The sequence below is a fragment of the Nannospalax galili genome, unplaced genomic scaffold, assembly GCF_000622305.1.
Source record: "Nannospalax galili isolate Female #2095 unplaced genomic scaffold, S.galili_v1.0 scaffold329, whole genome shotgun sequence".
Lineage (NCBI taxonomy): Eukaryota > Metazoa > Chordata > Mammalia > Rodentia > Spalacidae > Nannospalax > Nannospalax galili.
The window spans coordinates 3,213,800-3,232,401 of record NW_008360321.1 but is presented as its reverse complement, the minus strand read 5'-3'; the positions used below and the strand labels follow the sequence as shown (position 1 = coordinate 3,232,401).

At 37.4% G+C, this 18,602-nt stretch overlaps 1 protein-coding gene across 2 annotated transcripts in view; it reads right to left on the bottom strand.

The window, feature by feature from the left end:
* Positions 1 to 17,980, bottom strand: part of Crisp1 (cysteine rich secretory protein 1) — a 31,681-nt gene extending 13,701 nt beyond the window's left edge. Inside the window, exons 1-7 of one of the 2 annotated variants that reach the window (XM_029559730.1) lie at positions 17,909 to 17,980; positions 17,426 to 17,428; positions 14,215 to 14,346; positions 11,390 to 11,480; positions 9,334 to 9,482; positions 4,767 to 4,864; positions 2,160 to 2,248 (exon numbers count right to left, since the gene is read on the bottom strand). In XM_029559730.1, coding sequence (XP_029415590.1) covers positions 2,160 to 2,248; positions 4,767 to 4,864; positions 9,334 to 9,482; positions 11,390 to 11,480; positions 14,215 to 14,346; positions 17,426 to 17,428; positions 17,909 to 17,974 — 628 coding nt within the window. In that variant the 5' untranslated portion in view covers positions 17,975 to 17,980. The remainder of the gene's footprint in view (positions 1 to 2,159; positions 2,249 to 4,766; positions 4,865 to 9,333; positions 9,483 to 11,389; positions 11,481 to 14,214; positions 14,347 to 17,425; positions 17,429 to 17,908) is intronic. The other variant, XM_008825220.1, reaches the window with a different exon arrangement.
* Between the last annotated feature and the right edge of the window lie 622 nt (positions 17,981 to 18,602).

Sequence of the window (18,602 nt, the reverse complement as noted above, 5' to 3'; positions counted from 1 at the left end):
TATATATATATATATGAGTGGTTTGCTACATGTATATAAGTGCACCCATGTATGCACTGCCTGTGAAAGCCAGAAGAGGCTGTCAGATTCCCCGGAACTGGAGTTACAGACCATTGTTAGCTGTCGTGGGCATGCTGGGATCAAACTCTGATCCTTTGCAAGAGCAGCAAGTGCTCTTAACCACTGAGTCATCTCTCCAGCCCAAGAAGTCATTTTGAAAGGAATAAATTTAAATAGCAAGTATATGATAGCAATGTTCAAAATCAGTAATCATCAGCGAAGTACAAATTAAAACCACAATGACATATCACTTCAATCTTACTATTGCCAAAAAAGGCTACAGATAATCCACCATAGCCAAGATGTGGAGTAAAGGGAAAGCTTGCATACAGTGGCAAATTAAAACCACAATGACATATCACTTCAATCTTACTATTGCCAAAAAAGACTACAGATAATCCCCATAGCCAAGATGTGGAGTAAAGGGAAAGCTTGCATACAGTGAGTGGGAATGTAAGTTTGTTCCTCTATAATGGGCAAAAGATAGTTCAAAATATTAAAAATAGGACTAGCTTTTGATATCACAGTCACAGTGTTGGATATGTATCCAGCATATTCAATAGATGTTAAATGAATGCGTCATAAATGAGGCAGTTTGAAACCAAGTTCACAATGACCAAGAAATGGAAGCATGGTAAGTGTATAAAGAAAATGTGGCATGTATGCATTAGGGAAGAGTATTTAGTCATAAACAAAGTCCCATGATTTGCAGCAATGTGGATGAACTAGAGATTATGATGCTAAATGAAATAAGCCAGGGACAGAAAAATAAATTTTATAGCAATACACTTATGGGTGGAATCTAAAAGAAATCTTAAGAAATAAAATCGTAAGAAATAAAGCACTTAGCTGAGTGTGGTGGCATATACCTTTAATCCCATCACTTGGGAAGCAAAGGTAGGTGGGTCTCGGTGAGACTGAGGCCAGTCTGGTCTGAGTAGAACTTCCAGACCAGCTTGGGTTATAGGGAAGAATTAATCAATGCTTGCTGAGCTGACTTAGACAGAACTGAAAATTTCCTATGTGCTATTGATGGTTGTATATAGTAATAATGATAACACATCAAAAGGTAGGATTTTGAACATTTTACCATAAAAGTGATGTTTGAGAAGAGTGATATAATTGCCCTGATTTGTAACAATACAGAGTTTACAGTTATCAAAATATCTTTCACAATCTAAATGAAATAAGCCAGGGACAGAAAAATAAATTTTATAGCAATACACTTATGGGTGGAATCTAAAAGAAATCTTAAGAAATAAAGCACTTAGCTGAGTGTGGTGGCATACACCTTTAATCCCATCACTTGGAAAGCAAAGGTAGGTGGATCTCCGTGAGATTGAGGCCAATCTGGCCTGAGTAGAACTTCCAGGCCAGCTTGGGTTATAGGGAAGAATTAATCAATGCTTGCTGAGCTGACTTAGACAGAACTGAAAATTTCCCATGTGCTATTGATGGTTGTATATAGTAATAATGATAACACATCAAACGGTAGGATTTTGAACATTTTGCCATAAAAATGATGTTTGAGAAGAGTGATATAATTGCCCTGGTTTGTAACAATACAGAGTTTACAGTTATCAAAATATCTTTCACAATTTTTTATGTTAATTGGAAAACATCAGAATTTCCTTAAGCATCAAAGGGTAACTTTTTAAGGAACACTGGATCAGATAGCTCTTCAGCTAAAGAAGAAGAGTACAGATCAGTCTTCAGAAAACTTCACACTGTGGTAAGTGTTCAGGGAAGTGGGGAGTCATGGAGCAGCAAGCATTTGGGGTGTACTGGGAAACTGGAAACAATATACACACTGTGTGGTCAGTAATATGTAGGCTAAAGAGGGCAGTCTACCTGATCATTTCAAACTTTGGGGTGGGAGCTTGAGTTTTCATGCCTAGCCATAAATTCCTATTCCAATAATGTAATCAGTGGTCTTTTTGCTCACTGAGGATGAGAGGGAAAGGTAAGCAGAAAAAAATGTAGATAAGTGTGTGGCAAGTTGAAAATTGTGGAAACGTAGAGCATGCTTTAATGCTTAATTTAAAGGATTCCTTTATTAAATGATCAATTTAAAGATATCAAAATTTAAAAAAACTTACTACAGAGTCCATCTTCACAGTTACGTGGACAGTCTCCACAGGGTGGGCCCTTCTGATAAGGTACATTTTCTGTGTCAGGATCATTTCCCCTTTAAAAAAGAATAAACAAAACATAAAGGTCAATAAGTCCTATCACTGGAAAATGATCATAAGTTTTATACACTATTTACAACTAAATTTCAAAATAAATTATGTAAACAGGCTTGCAAATGACAGTGCCAATATTTAAGATGGATGTGAGATATGGATTTATGCATATGAGTATTTCTTTACACTAACCACAAGCAATTCTGGGTGTCATAAGAATATTGTTTGTGAAGGCCTACCAGTACTCAAGATCTTTGGATAGTCAAGTTCTAGAAAGTAGGACTTCATAATTGGGTGCTATTCTTCATTAATGCACAAAAGAACTTGGGAAACTGTTGTGGGGAAAGGATATGATTCTTACAGTTCTTAATAATATCCGGGACATTTAGCTCACCCGCTCTCTCTCTTCTTCCTTCCTTCCTTCCTTCCTTCCTTCCTTCCTTCCTTCCTTTTCCTTTCTTTTTTTAAATTTAATTTGGGAAGGATCTCCTTAGCCCTAGCCTGCCTGGAGCTCACAATGTAGACTACTACGCTGGCCTCTATCTCACAGTGATCCTCCTGTTATTAAAGGCATGGGCTACCATTCTCATCGTGGTTCTTGATAGTACTAAGAAAAGAAAATACCCAGCCAACCAACCAACCAACCAAACAAACAAACAAACAACAAAACACCAAAAATGGGGCTGACGAGATGGCTCAGCAGTAAAGAGTACTGACTGCTCTAGCAGAGGACCTGGGTTCGATTCCCAGCACCCACATGGTGGTTAACAGCTCTTCACAACTCCATTCCGGAGGGAACCAACACCTTCTTCTGGCCTCTGTGGCCACTGTTCACATGGGTGCACTTGCATACAGGCAGGCAAAATACTCATACACATAAAACATTTTTAAATTAAAAAATAGCAAGTGATTTGAATTAAAACTTATTTAATTTATTTGACACTGTGCATTGAGAAACATGATGCCTTTTATTATCTCTATGGTAAGTATGCGCTTATGAATGAATAAGGTACTCCCACATGGATAAAACTAAAGAAAGTACTAGGGTGTGTGAAACAGCAGAGATGAAAATGTCCAGTTCCAGAATATTTGAAATTTCAGAAAATACAATTCTTATCTGCCAACGTCTAAATCACAATGTATATAATATGTAATTATTAACTAATTCCACTTCAAAGGAGTAAATGTTCTGCTTAAAAAGTTTTTTAAATTGATATTTATCTCCAGACTACTAAGTTTGAATCTGAAGCTGAAAGTGATCTGTTGTCAAATTATATAGGAAAAAATTACCAATAAATTTTAACTAACTAAATCAACACATCATGGGATCTATTCACACAGATCTATTGTAAGAATATGATCTGTTTTTTGAGCATACCATGGTACTGGATGCCATGTTGATATAGTGATATATGAGATATGTTGATATATGTTGATATATTGATCATGTTCACTGACATACTAGATATTTTATTATGCTGCCCACGTGCACATGGAGATGGTGGTTAAGGACCATGCTTGGAGCTGACGTTATGAATATAAAATTTGTGAAAATACATACAGTTGAAAAAAACACTACAAAACAAAGCAGGAGGAGCTGTGATCAACTTTTATCAGAAATAGGGATTTTTAGTTGGTAATTGTATCCAAATATCCTAGGACTATATCCAGATCTGAAGAGAACTTTTTCTGTTCACCATCACCCGAGTCACACAGGTGGCTCCTGAAATCATCCTCATGGTACTTGATCCAACTTTGTAACTACATCTAATAGAACGAGGACATACACCTGCCCCTCCCTGAAGCAATTAGATTGGTATTCTAAAGTGTGTAATCAGCACTTGTGATGCAGTTGTAATATGCAAATTTAATTACTTTTGGAAAGATTTATTTTACATGTGTGTCTGTGTATACATGTATAAATGTGGTGGTGGAGGCTAGTAGAGGGCACTGGATCCCTGGAGCTGGAGGTCCAGGTGGTTGTGAGCTGTGCTGCATGAGAACAGGGCACTGGCTGTTGTCCTCTGCAAGAGCACCAAGTGCTCCAACCCTCTGCGTCATTTCTCTGGCCCCGTATAAATTTAATTTCTAAATAAAGTACTTATATCAACCTTTGAACTAGACAGCTACCACTGGGAATAATGCTTGTCTTTTTCCTTTGCTCTCTTCTTGAGTCTTCACTGCAAATTCTCCTCTTGAGTACTGAGGTTAAGCTTAGCTTGTTTAAACAAGCATCCTTGTTTCTCTACTTACAGGAGTTCAAATTCACTACCCTATGTGATAATAACCTTGTCAGTGATATAACGAGGCCACTAATAAGTTGTCTGAAATTTTCTCTTAATCATATATACATTAATTTGGTCAAAATGTGGTGAAAAAACAGGGCTGTGGGTATATTTGTTATCCCTATAGATCTGTGCAATTAGACAAAAATGGATGTCCATTTATAAAGTTTGAAAAATTAGATGATTATTTAGGAAGTTAATATATTCGGAAATGATAATAATCAACATTACATACTCATGACAGTAGTGACAGACGTAGAGATATTTAGCTGCCTTATCTCTGCGACATGATGCAACATCACAGCCAATCAGGTAGGAAGGGGCCCAGACCAACTGTAAAGATGAGATTATTTTATTGCAGATATTATAGTTCACTAACGATTACAGTATCAGTATCATTATCATGAATAAAATAAACTTGCTGAGGCTAGAGAGATAGCTTATCAGTTAAGGCATGTTTGCTGCTCTTTCAGAGGACCTGAGTTAGATTTCTAGCACTTACACTGGGTAGCTCACAACCACCTGTAACTCCAGTTTCATGGGATCCGATGCTCTCTTCTGACCTCTGTGGACATCTGTGTGTACACACAGAGACTTACACCTACTCACAAAAATCTTATATTAAAAAGGTAAGCATACTTTTGGTTTTGCTTTCATTGTGAAAGAAAGACAAATAGCTCATATTTAGGTCATTTTATTGGAACAAAAATCTGCTTATGAGTTCTCAGTAAGAAACATGAGTGGCTGTCATACACTTTAGCTCACTCTGGCCTTCATGCCAAATCTATGTGGTGAATCAATTAATATGATGAAGCCTTCTTACACAAATATCAAACCAGGGAAGATTATTATTGGTCAGGGGCAACAGGCAATACTCAAAACTTTTCATTGCAAAAGAAACCAGATTTAAGTTCCATCTCTGTTACTTCCAACCTGGGTGGTTTCTAGCAGTTTGATTAGAGTTTCAGTTTATTTAAAAATCTGTAAAACAGGGTATAATAATGCTATCCTTTACATACAAGTGTATGTGGGGATTACATAATAAAATATTTAAGTGTCTAGTCAATGAGATGACAGTGATAGCCAGTGTACTTAGTCCCTTTGAACACCTTGGCAGGATGCTGAAAAAACTTTCCCTCAGCTAGCACTGGACGTTTTACCGATGTTTGTATTCCTGCTTTTAATCACCATGGTTTGCTGTGACTCCTTTTTGAAAGCATATTACTTTCTCTTCACAGAGGGAGGCTTTAATGGATGTCAGCCTCTCTTCACATCATATAGCTTTTAATTTTCTACCACTAATAAGGATACACTTTCAGCAACTCTGCTGCTCTAGCCACTGTGCAAATGTTTAACCATGTAGATCCAGTGTTTAACCATGTAGATCCAATGTTTAACCATACAGATCCAAATGTTTAAACATGTAGGTCCAAATGTTTAACCATGTAGATCCAAATGTTTCATCATGTAGAGCCAACGTTTGCAGGTGTCTGTTCATATTATTTCTAACAAATGTGTATTTGCTTTAAGAAATTTTATTGAACTCAGAGTATTATGGAGTATATATTTAGAAAATATTTTTATAATTAAAACACAACAGGTCTGGACATGGAGGCCTATGCCTTTAATGTCAGCACTGGAGAGGCAGAAGCAGGTAAACTCTGTGATAAGGAGGCCAGTTTGGTCTACATAGTGAGTTCCAAGCTAGATGAGACTACAGGCAGGCCCTGTCTCATCCCCCCCAATATATATATATATATATAATATCACTCCTACCATATTCTTACTATATTAATAGCAGTAAAATGATTGGGTATAATTAATTTGCCTTTATTCACGCTGTATCCAAGAAAAGGCATACATAACGATAAACCCTTTTTCCATTAGGATTTTCAAGCAGAGATAATGTTGAAGAAATGACTTATTGTATGAAATAGTTCTATGAACATATTAATTCATCTGCACAGTGCTACAGACAATTTGAAAATGATGATATTTTGTACTCTCAAACTTTATGTAAATAAAGGTCACTTTCTTTGATTTAGTTTTCTTAGTTTCTTGGAAACTTGCAATGAGAGATACCATTTTTAAATTTTTTATTTTATTTATTACTTTTAATTTATATGTGTATGAGTGTATTGCCTGCATGTATCTAAGTGCACCCGTGTTGTGCAATGCCCAAGGAGGACAGAAAGGGCATTGAATTCCCTGAACTGGAGTTATGGATGGTTGCTAACCACCATGTGGTTGCTGGAAATCCAACCTAGGTCCTCTGCAAGAGCAGCCAGTGCTCTTAACTGCTGAGCCATCTCTCTAGCGCCCGAGATACCATTTTTATAAACATACTTTAAAGGATATTGAACTTATTTGGCAAGAGAATATGAAGATCTATTCAAGAAGATGGACCCCGCTGTTGTATGGGAGTTACACAGCCAGAACTTTTATGACAGAATCAGCAGATCAGACTGACTTTGATGAAAAAGAATTACAAGGTAGGAGTGGATGTCATGAAGTTGTACAGGTTCTTTCCTTTCTTAGGCACTTATTCTGTTGGTGTTTTCTAATAATTTGGTATCATAAATTATATGATTGAATACACAAGTAGCAAGATATTCTTGAGTTCTTGGTGCATACCATTTGCGTTCAAGTGTATTGATCTTGAAGGAAGTATATTGTTTACTACTGTTTAATAATTTTGCATTAACATTTATAACTGATTATTTTTTTTTGAGGCAGTGTCTCACTATGAAGCCATAGCTGGCCTAGAACTCACTATGTTGACCAGGCTGGCCTCAAACACATACAGATCTGCCTGTCTCACCTCCCAAGTGCTGAATTATAGGCATGCACCACCATATCCATCCATAACTAATTAATTTATGCTTTGTCTTTGGGAACTTTTAACATCAATTTTATGTAGGATTTGTTTTATGTAAAGTCTATGAAACTTACCAATAAATTCTCCTGAGTTTTCTGCTTTGTGGACAGTAACTATTTTCAACTTCTTTGTATTTTTCCATTTATAATATTTCAATGTTCTGCTCCCTAGTTTCCCCCTTCTGAAATGTAAATGTCTATCCATTGCCTCCCCTGTCATTATATTTTAGAAACATATAATCCTTGTTTTATAGATACATTGCTGGAGAGGGATTTTTCAGATGAACATCTTGAGTGGAAAAGAAGTGTATCCAACCTCCAACTCCTCAGGAAAAAAGAAAACCTGTCTGGCTTTTCTGTTGCTATTGCTTAAGGCGGTTCTAATTTTGGCCTATGTAATTGTTCATTTCCTGACTTGTTTCTTCGCTTCCCCCCCTTTTTCTATCTTATTCTTTCTATCAATTAATTATTAATCCATTTAACTTTATTAATTTTAAACTTAGGGTTTTCCTAAGTATCCAAGCGATTTTCTTTTCTAGAGTTATGAATATAGTATTGTTTGCGGTGGTTTCTTACTAGATTTAAATATCTTATTTGTTTTTATTATTACTCTCTGATTTCTGTTCTCTGAGTGTTTGTGGCAACTGAAACACCAAGTGATAACAGCCCTCTAACAAAGTCTTAAACAGGTATCTCTCCAGACAGATGAGCACGCCACACTGCGTAAATAGAAAAACAAATTTAAATCAAGCATGATCCATGTAAAATTTATAATTTTCAATAACAGATCCAGAAGAATCCAATGGAATTTTGAATTGTTGAAATATTGGACAATAATTTCAAATGTTTAACATGTAAAATTGATAAATACCCTCAGTAAAGATTCAAGTATATTACTAAGGGAAGTAGGAATTCAGTTCAAGACTTGTATGAGAAGATAGTAACATGGACAAGAAATTTATCAAGAAAATTGAGTTTCAGAAAAAGTCAGATTTGGGGAAGTGAACAACCCAGTTAATCAAAATCTCCATGAAAATTTCATTAAATAGTAGATCAAATAGAAGAACCCATCTTAGGGATTACAGGCCAGCTCTGGGAATTATCACATTCAGACAGCAATAAAGAAAAGCGAATTGCAGGTCACGGTGGCACAGACATTTAGTCCCAGCACTCTAGAGGCAGAGGCAACTGGATTTCTGAGAGATCAAGGCCAGCCTGGTCTACATAGCCAGGTCCAGGTCAGCCGGGGTTACAGGGAGACCCCGTATCAACTCCCCCACTCTTGCTCAAAAATAGAGAGGGAATATAAGCAGGGGTAGGGTTTCTGGGAAGGAAAAATATCTTTCAGGCCGCTGGTCAGCTAGACTAGCTGGAATCAGTGAGCTCCGGGTTCAGTGAGAGGCCTTGTCTCAATAAGTAAAGTATAGAGCGACTGAGAAAGACAGCCAGCGTCAACTTCAGACCTTGATAAGCATAAGCACGCATGTAAACATTCAATCCTTCCATGCATGTGTGCCTACACATATGCAAAGCCTGCTCACTCCCAGGCATACACACCATATACACATATGCACACAAATAAAGTTAAAATAAGCAAAATAGAAGACAATACTATGTTATGTGAAAAGAGATAGAAAAAGACAGTGGTTTCAATGATTTGAGTAATTAAATCACAGGAAGAATGAAGAAGAGCCTATTGTATTTACTCTTTATAGATGGTAAAATATTGATTTAAAAATGAGATTGAGGCTTATGATTCTGGAACTTTCTGCAAAATCAAATGAATAAAAAACAGTATCAGTTGATTAGGTTTCTTTTCTAAACCATACACTGAGGGAACTGGACTGCAATTCCTTCAGTTCCTTCCTCATCTTTGACCCACACATTCTGATAGTCTTGTGCAAATTTGCCAGGATACAGATCACCTGAGTATAATGTTCAGTTTCTAAGTCATTATCTTTGAATGGCCATTGTCCATATTTGAAGTTTTTGGATTCATTGTACCACACTGTAATAACATGTTCCCACGAGGCAGGGTAGCTGTCCGAATACATGTTCTCTCCACAAAATGTATCTGAAATGAAGAAACACAGCTGGATAATACTCCTTAAAAGTTGAAATATGGAGATTTTCCTCATTTTTATTTCACAAACATTTCCATGATCATCTAGGTATCATTTTATGGCAGGAAATAATCTCAGGTGTTTCTTTGCTGGCAATTTTCCTTCCAGATGTTGAATGTGCATGTGGAACTCAAGTGTGATGAGGAATTGGCAATAAGAGATGACAAACAAGCTTTAAAAGTGATATCCACAGACATCTTATAAGGTAATGGAGAGAGATGAAACCCAGCAAAAGCACCTGAGACCTATAATTTGATACTGGGTTTGAATGTAGTTACACAAAAGGGTACACATTCCGAGAAGACCTCTACCTTCATGATACAGGCTCTAGATGGGATATGCATAGAGAATTAATCTGCCTTTCTTGAGGATGGAAACACCTTCATTGCTAATTCACTGTACAACCACAGTGGGCCAAGATTTCCAAGCATCTATAAGCATGAAGTTGTTATTTGTACTTTTAAACTATTTTCTACATAAAGTATAAATTTTTATTTATTATTTTTATTATTTTATGTGTATGAGTGTATTGCCTGCATGTATGTAAGTGTATCTGTGCTGTACAATGCCCGTGGAGGTCTGAAGAGGGCATCGGAGTCCCTGTTACGGATGGTTGTTAGCCACCACATGGGTGCTGGGAACTGAACCTGTGTCCTCTGCAAAAGTAGCCAGTGCTCTTAACTGCCGAGTCATCTCTGCAGTCCCCTAAAGCATCCTTTAAAATGTTATCTGTGTTTAATTATGTAGGATGTACAAAAATTGATTAATAATCATTTAATTCATATGATAAAAACAAGCTCATTTTTAGACAACTAAAAGTGCTTGTACATGTAGCTTAACAGAGTTGCTTATAAGTCATTTCTTAGTTGAGTTCATGTCTCAGAGCTGAAGAAATTCTGACAGTCATGTGAGTAGCTGAGATAACTTAGAATGTAAGCCATCTCGGTATTTAGCTGTATTCAACTCATCGATATAATGCTGCTATTGATTCTTATCTCTTGCTAATCAGAGCTTAGACTCTGAAAAGTAGAATAACCAAATTTTACTTTTTTAATAATTGAATTGTGCTTCTATATGTTCAAGTGTTTTGCCTACATGTAAGTGCGCAACTGAGAGCAATGCCCGTGGAGGCCAGAAGAGGGAGCCAGATCCCCTAGAACTAGAGTTATGAACAATTGTTAATTGACATGTGCTTGCTGGGAACTGAGCCCAGGTAGTTTGCAAGAGCAGCCAGTAATCTTAAACCTCTGAGCCATCTCTCCAGCCCACTAGAAATACCCAAATTTTAAACATTCAAAACAATTATACAGTACATTAAACTATAGCTTACTGCCCAGTACAGGCAAGTGTCAATGTAGCCTGTTGAATTAAATTGCTCTTCTGAAGTTGCTTAGCAAGCCATGGGTTTTTAAAGATAGGTTTATTCATTAAAATTTTATTTGATCATTTGGTTATTTATTTATTTATAGCTGGCTTAGGTCTAAATATTGTACCACAAGGGCTCACGCGTTGAAGATTTGCTCTCCAGATGGAGGTGCTAGTGAGAGGCTGTGGAAACTTTGAGAAGTGGGTTAGGTAACATGAATGAATTCCTGTCAAGAACATGCTTCTTCTCTTGACCTTTTTCTTTTTTCCTAATTTTTGAAATGAGGCGAGAAGCTTCCTCCAGTACACACTCTCATGGTATTTTGCCTCAATTCAGTCCCATATCAATTGAATGAACAAACCATGAACTGAACTTTTTGAACCTGTGAGCTGAAAATAGATCTTTCCTCTTTAAAGTTGCTTTTCCCAGATGTTCAGTGCCAGCACTGGGAAGCTGATCAATACAAGCTGAGTCATATAGAAACATACATACTTTTAAGTCTCCTCTCAAGTGAGTTGCTCTTTGACAAGTCACAATACCTTGCCACGATTCTGTCATTTTCTGCAGCATCTGGACTCCAAGTCTGTGGGGCAAGAAAAATCCAAACACGTGATATAATTAGCATTTTTATCTTAAGATTTTAGCTTACCACCTCTAAAAATCCAAGATTTACAATGTGTTCTGTTGTATGAACTAAAATTTTACATAATTATATATTTTTAAACATTCTAGTAGGAAAAAGGAGATAAAATTATAATGCATCGCATTAACTTACAAATTTACAAATTCAAAACCTAGGTGATAATGTTCAGACCATAAATTGTTTTCTAGAATTTAAGCGAATAATCCCAGGAAAAGAATTTAGCATTAGAAATCCAGTCTAATAATTTGTTAATTGCTTGACCTTGGACGTGTCATTTCATTTCTTCGAGTTCTAAGTCACAGCAAAAGTTTTGTTCAAAAGGCTTAGCATGAAATTCTTACAAGAAGCCTGTGATGCTGGGTCTTAATGCTGTCTGCTAAGTACACAAATGGCTACTGTGAATGGAAGCCACAGAGCCATGCATCTCGTCTCCAATTACATCTAAAATCAAGCAGTAGCTGATGCCACTAGACTCAGTTATCAATGTCATGTGTATGTTTCTTGCTTTATCTTACAGGACCTAAAGTGAGGGTAGTGATGTTTTCTCTGTATGTGAGGTAAGTGGGACATAGGTTTTGGCAAGCTTTAAGGACCATGGCAGAAAGAATTTGGATCAATTACTCAAGTATGCTCTGAACTCTTAGCATGGGTCAAGTGAATTTAATGTGTACCAGGTTGAAGTAGTTTATTATTTGCAGCTCAGCAACAGATATTCTTTTAACCATTAAAAAAAATTATGTGTATTAGTACTTCATCTGCCTGTAAGTGTGCAATTTTGGCAGAGGCCGGAAGAGGCCATCAGATTTTCTGCACCTGGAGTTATGGACAGTTGTTAGCTGTCATATAAATTCTAGGATCTGAACCCAGGTTTTCTATAAGAGAAACTGGTATTCTTTACCATGGAACCCTCTCTACAGTCCAACAGCAGCTGCTGTTCTTGGGGTGAGGTATAATGCAGACTGTTCAGTAGGTGTTACACTGTGACAACCTCCCAACAGGCATCCTCACCACCAATTCATACCACATGTAACACATTGCGGAGAAAATTGGTAGAATTTACATGTTTTGGTCCTGGGCTTTTAAGGAAATCATTCATCTCCTGGCTAATGTAGATGACAATCAGATTATCAATGTTGTCAAGGGCATGGAAAGATCTTAGCTGTTAACGTATGTATATGCTGCCATCGTGTGGCAATTTCATAGAATTACTCTTCAGGTTAAACTTATTCAAAGATGAAATAACTGCTTTAGTTTGACATTCAAAGCATGGTTTTACATATTTCAATTGCTTCATGCAAGAAAAGAGATTTTTTTCCATGTCTGTACCTAACCGAATGAATTGAGATGACTGGAGGTCGCTTTTTCTCTGCGATAGACGTCGGAATTCAGAGACCTTGTTTCTGTCATTGTTCAACATGTTTTGAGCCCCCTAGCTGTTATTATCTACTCACCAGACAGAAAGGAGTTTGGATATCATTTTGATCTAAGAGAACTAGGTAATTAAGAGCAGCGTCCTAGGAGCTGCCCCCTTGCAATTAAATCTCAGCTCTAGCACTTACAATTTTGAATAATTAATTTTCTTGAGACTCTATGATATAATCTTTAAAACAGAGATTGCTATATTGAGGAATTAAATAAATTTAGCAAAGTATAAGAATTATTTTTCTGAACCTCACTCAGTAGTCTGGTTGGGCTACACAGTGTGTAACCTGGGTTGGGCTACACAATAATCCTCCTGCCTCAGCCTGGGACTCATCCTGAATACTGGCTGGGATTCCAGCCATGAACAACCATGCTTGGCTGAAGAAAGTTTATTAATAATTACATCATATGTATATTAGCTATAATGTAATGCACATCTACTTATGGAAACTAATCATTTTAAAACAAATAATACATTCCATTTTAAGGTGATTCAGTGATATTTTCAAAAGCCATTTTTCTTTTTTCCTTGTTTCTTCCTCTTGATCATTTACAGGAGAATATCATCCACCAGACTCACCTTCTAGGGTAGCATTATTCCTAGCCGTTGTTACTCTTGCCTAGTCCTGGGTCCAAGGACTCAGGCTAAAGTCCCTAAATTTTGTCTTGTAGTAGAACACGCCAGTTTTGTATGCAAAGACCATTTATCTAAACTTTTATGGACTGCAGTGCAACTGCTTCACAGACTTGCAGTATTTGTTTACCTGGCGGCCTCAACTGACTTTGAATTTGGACATTCTACCACTCAAATGAATGTGTTACACTCTAAAAAATTCTGCCAGTGAACATAGTTGTGCAGTATCTGGATCATTTCTTAGTGGAAGCTCAATGCTTCAGACTAGCATCCGCTAGGAGCTAGCAAGATCTCTGTGTGAGGCATCCTGAATCATAATATCAGAGAATGGGGCTGGGAAAAATGCCTCCCCAAGCACTTCAGGTTGTTTTCAAGTTATGATTTCATATACATTCATGTGTATTAAGGTACATAAAAGCAAAACTGGGCTAGCTGAGGGAGAATTATTGATTCTTGATGAATTACTTACATCCTCTTGGACTCTGTTTCTTCTGGTGTTATAAGTTGGTTGGGACAACCAAACTTTTAGTTTACTAGGAGTTCATAGAACTTAGTAACAACTGAAGGAAAACCATTAGAGATATTGTCCTCGCTGGTAATGCTGTGACTTAAACCTACCATCTTCACCATGTTCCTGGCTGATGGGATGACGTTTCTCCTGAAGGCATTGTGTAGATTGACAATTTCTTCCTGTACATCTGTTTGTGATTCAGTGGTCAGCTTACTATAGAGGGCTCTAGCTGCTTGGAGCTGTTACAAGATAATTCTTAATTAATATTGCTTCTCTTAAGTGGCACTTATCACATAAAGTACATTAACAAGAGAGCTATAGGCAACGTGAAATTATAGTTTATATTGAATAAACAGTATCTAGCATTTGAGAATTTACAGTATGCAAGTTTTAAGGATTTCTGAATTCTAGTCTTCAAAGTAGTGCACAAACTATACTGAAAATCAATGATTTTCAGATTTATGATTCATACTTAGGGCTATGTTGGAGCTCTTTCTAGTGAAGACTAGGAACCATGGTGATCATGGTTAAAAACAACCTCCTTACTGACTGACTTGCTGTCTTGTTTCCCTTCCATTCTCTGCAGACATTCTCTGTACTTTCCACATAAACGATGTATAGTTGAATCTTTGCCTAATTATGTATCTGGAAGAACCAAAATTAAGAAATTCATTAACAAGTGTGCTGCCTCAGTGTTCCCTCCAGTTCCACATCTTTTGTTTACATGAGAAAACATCAACGTCTGCAAGTGTATGCATAGCGAAGCATAAAGTGAAATTCAAACTCTGCCTACAGCTTAGAATGTGTGACTCTTATTTCCCGTACCTCTTGTTTTGCAACTCACTAAGAAAGGAAAAATTCTTTACTCCCCTGAAAACCTTATTTCAGTAAAATGTATAACGGTTGTTTCTCTTAATTCATCCTTGACCATTTACAACCTCTGCAATGGTTTCTTTTGACATTCTAACTTATTTAAGGAAACTGAGTCTCCTAAAACAATTGATCCTATTCATGCAGATTTCTGTGTTTAACTCAATGGACTGGCAGCCACATGTCTGCCTGGAAATCCTTGAGCATTTAGCTCTGAGTTTTTAACATGTAATACTGACACTTTCTTTCCTATGGCAACCTGGGCTACACTATATCCCAAGATTGAACTGAAGCATCCTAGCCTACGTACTACTAGGCCTAGAAAGCAAATATCTGTTTCTGGCTATCTGCCTTTCTTCATTCCTTTTAAACGGAGGCTATGTTTCAGGCAAGCTTTTCTCTTCGTGCAGTGAGAACTATGTCCATTGGGGCTGAAGAGATGGCTCGGCAGTTAAGAGCATTGGATGCTTTTGCAGAGGACCTGGATTCAGTTCCCAACACCCACATGGTGGCTAATAACAATTCATAACTCCAGTTCCAGGGCATTCAATGCCCTCTTCTGATCTCCATGGGCATTCCATGACATGAATGCACTTGCATACATGCAGGCAATACACTCATACACATAAAATAAAAAAAAATAAAAATATTTTTAAAAAGAAATATGTCCTCCCATATCAGAGGAATAAAAAGAGCAGAAAATCAGAGTGAAGGGAGGAGAAATCTTCTTTGAGAATTTGTTCCACTTCCCAGAGGGTTACTGAGTCATGAACATCAGATTCATAGAGGAGGACAATACCATATGACACTAATCCACAATTCTGGTAGCTGAGGACATACAGATTTTCTGTCAACAATATTAAGTGATTTTCCCTTTTGGCTTCTCTTACGTGGCCTATGTGAAACACATACATACAAACATATGCACACTGTTTCCTATAACAAAGCTGTTGATTTCGGCTCATCACAAAAGTAATTGGGGTAAATTAAATCATATGTTGTTTTTCTTTTACACCGCGATTATTTAAAGATGAATGCCAGTCACTGACCACAAACTACTAGGGACCTTCTTCTCCCTATTATACCACTGAGTATTTTTTTGAGGGGGGCTCTCTTTTTGAGACAGGGTCTCCCTGTAGCCCCAGCTGTCCTGGAACTCACCATGTAGACCAGGCTGGCCTTGAATTCACAGAGATCCGCCTGCCTCTGCCTCTCGGGTGCTGGGGTTAAAGGCGTGTGCCACCATGCCCGGCTACCAATGAGGATTTTTTAAAAATTGTAGTTATTTATTTTTATTTTGTGTGCTTGAATATTTTGCTTGTATTATTAAGTGCACTGAGCTTGCAGTGCCTGTGGAGGCCAGAAGAGGGTGTAAGATCCCCTGGAACTGGAGTTATGGGCTGTTGTTAGCCGCCATGTGGAAGTGGGGTCCTCTGAAAGAACAGCCAGTGCTTTTAACCGTTGAGGCATCTCTGCAGTCCCACCTGCGGATTTTGTTTCTCTTTTGTGATTACCATCATCACCTTTATCATCATCTTCTTCCTCATTGTCCTTTTGCGGTTCTTGGGATTGAATTCTGTGCCTCACAAATGCAAAGTTAATGTTGTAACACTGAGTATCTCCCCAGCCCAGTGTTTTTATTTTTAATGAGAAATCACATCCAGGCATCACTTATTGATCTCAAGGCAATGAGGCTCTTACGCCTCTTTCGTAATTGCTATCTATTTTTCATTTAATTTCAAGGTGTTAAGAACCATGATCACAAATAATATAGCTCAGTTGAAAACATAGGTACTTGGGAACAAAAGCAAAAATAGCATTTTTTATTTATTTTCTTCTACTCAGTCTTGGAAAATGCATGGCTGAATTGTAAAGATTTTGTCTTATATCTCAGTTTTCCTTTCTTCCCTCCCTCCCTCCCTCCCCCTCCCCCCCTCTTTCTTCCTTTCTTTCTTTCTTTCTTTCTTTCTTTCTTTCTTTCTTTCTTTCTTTCTTTCTTTCTTTCTTTCTTTCTTTCTTTCTTTCAAAAGACAACACAGACTGGGGAACACAGAGTTCAAGTGAAAGTTGAGCTCCAGCCCTTGCTGCTCAAATCTTCTAAACCTGATGATTTATTTGGTCTTTATAGTCCTTGATTCTGTCCTTGGTTACACTTTATTAAGAATAGTACTAGAGGGGCTGGAGAGATGGCTCAGTGGTTAAGTGCACTGACTGCTCTTGCAGAGGACCTGGGTTCGAGTCCCACCACACACATGGTAGCTAACAACCATCTGTAACTCCAGTTCCGGGGTAATCCAATGCCTTCTTCTGACCTCTGTGGGCATTGCATGATATAGGTACACTTACACATATGTAGGCAATACACTCATACACAGAAAAATAATAAATAAAATATTTTAAAAAATAGTACTAGAGGATCTGGAGAGGTGGCTCAGCAGTTAAGAGCACTGGCTGCCCTTACAGAGGACCTGGGTTCAATCCCAGCACCCACATGGTGGCTAACAACCATCTGTAACTCCAGTTCCAGGTGATCTGATGCTCTCTTCTGACTCCACGGGCATTACATGGTACAGGTGTAGTTATACACATGCAGGCAATACACTAATAGGTATAAAATAATATTTAAAAAAGAATAGTAATAGACCACATTATCTATAAAAGAGCTCACCAAATTTAGCAGAGGGTAATAGGGTGAGGTGCAGAGAGGGAAGCAGATCTAAACATTATCAAAACATATTGTATGAAAATCGCAAAACTTCAACAATAATGATGATTATGATGAATAGTACTTGCTTAATTGCATTATCATGAGAAGTGGGTGAGTAACTGATGCAGTCTCCTCATAAAAATTCATATGATGATATTTTATCAAAGCGTTGTTTGTTATCTTTATCTAAAAATATCTTTCCATAACATACAATCCTCACATACTCTGAGAGCCAAAACAGGAACAAAGACAGCAGCAGCAAACAAAAACAAGATGTGCGTCACTGCCATTCCTGAAAAGAGAAGAGAAGATTTTCGATTATGCTCAACTGCTAGAACAAAGTTTTCTCACAAACCTCGAACCACTTTTACATTTGTTTGTATTATTTGTATATAAAAAAAAGATCTACAAATAAAGTTCAACATCATATCTTGGATATGCAGATCCAGAAAGGAATGTAGAGCTGTGATTTGAAGGATAAGTGACTCACACAAAATTTAAACTTATTAATCCTCAAGTGCGATTATGTTCTATTGTGTGGCAAAAGGGAACTAAGTGCCTTGATGGAATTCAAGTTGCTAACCAACTGAAGTTAAAGTAGAGGGATTACCCTCTGTTTCCTTTATGGCATTAAATTATTCCCAAGACACTTAACTGCGAAAGAGGAAGTGAAGAGTCAACACCTCACCAGTAATGACTGGTTTGGAAGTTGGGAAAGGACCACATGGAGAGCTTACAGGAAAAGTCAAGGAAACAGATTTCTTCATAGAAATTTCTAAAGAGTTTTCCTTCTGCAAGCTTGATTTTATCTGAGTGAATCTCACTTGAGCTTCTGACCTCCAGAAGTATATGATAATATACCTGAGTTAAGGCTTTGGGTTTATGGGGCTGGAAAGGTGGTTCACTGCTTAACAGCAT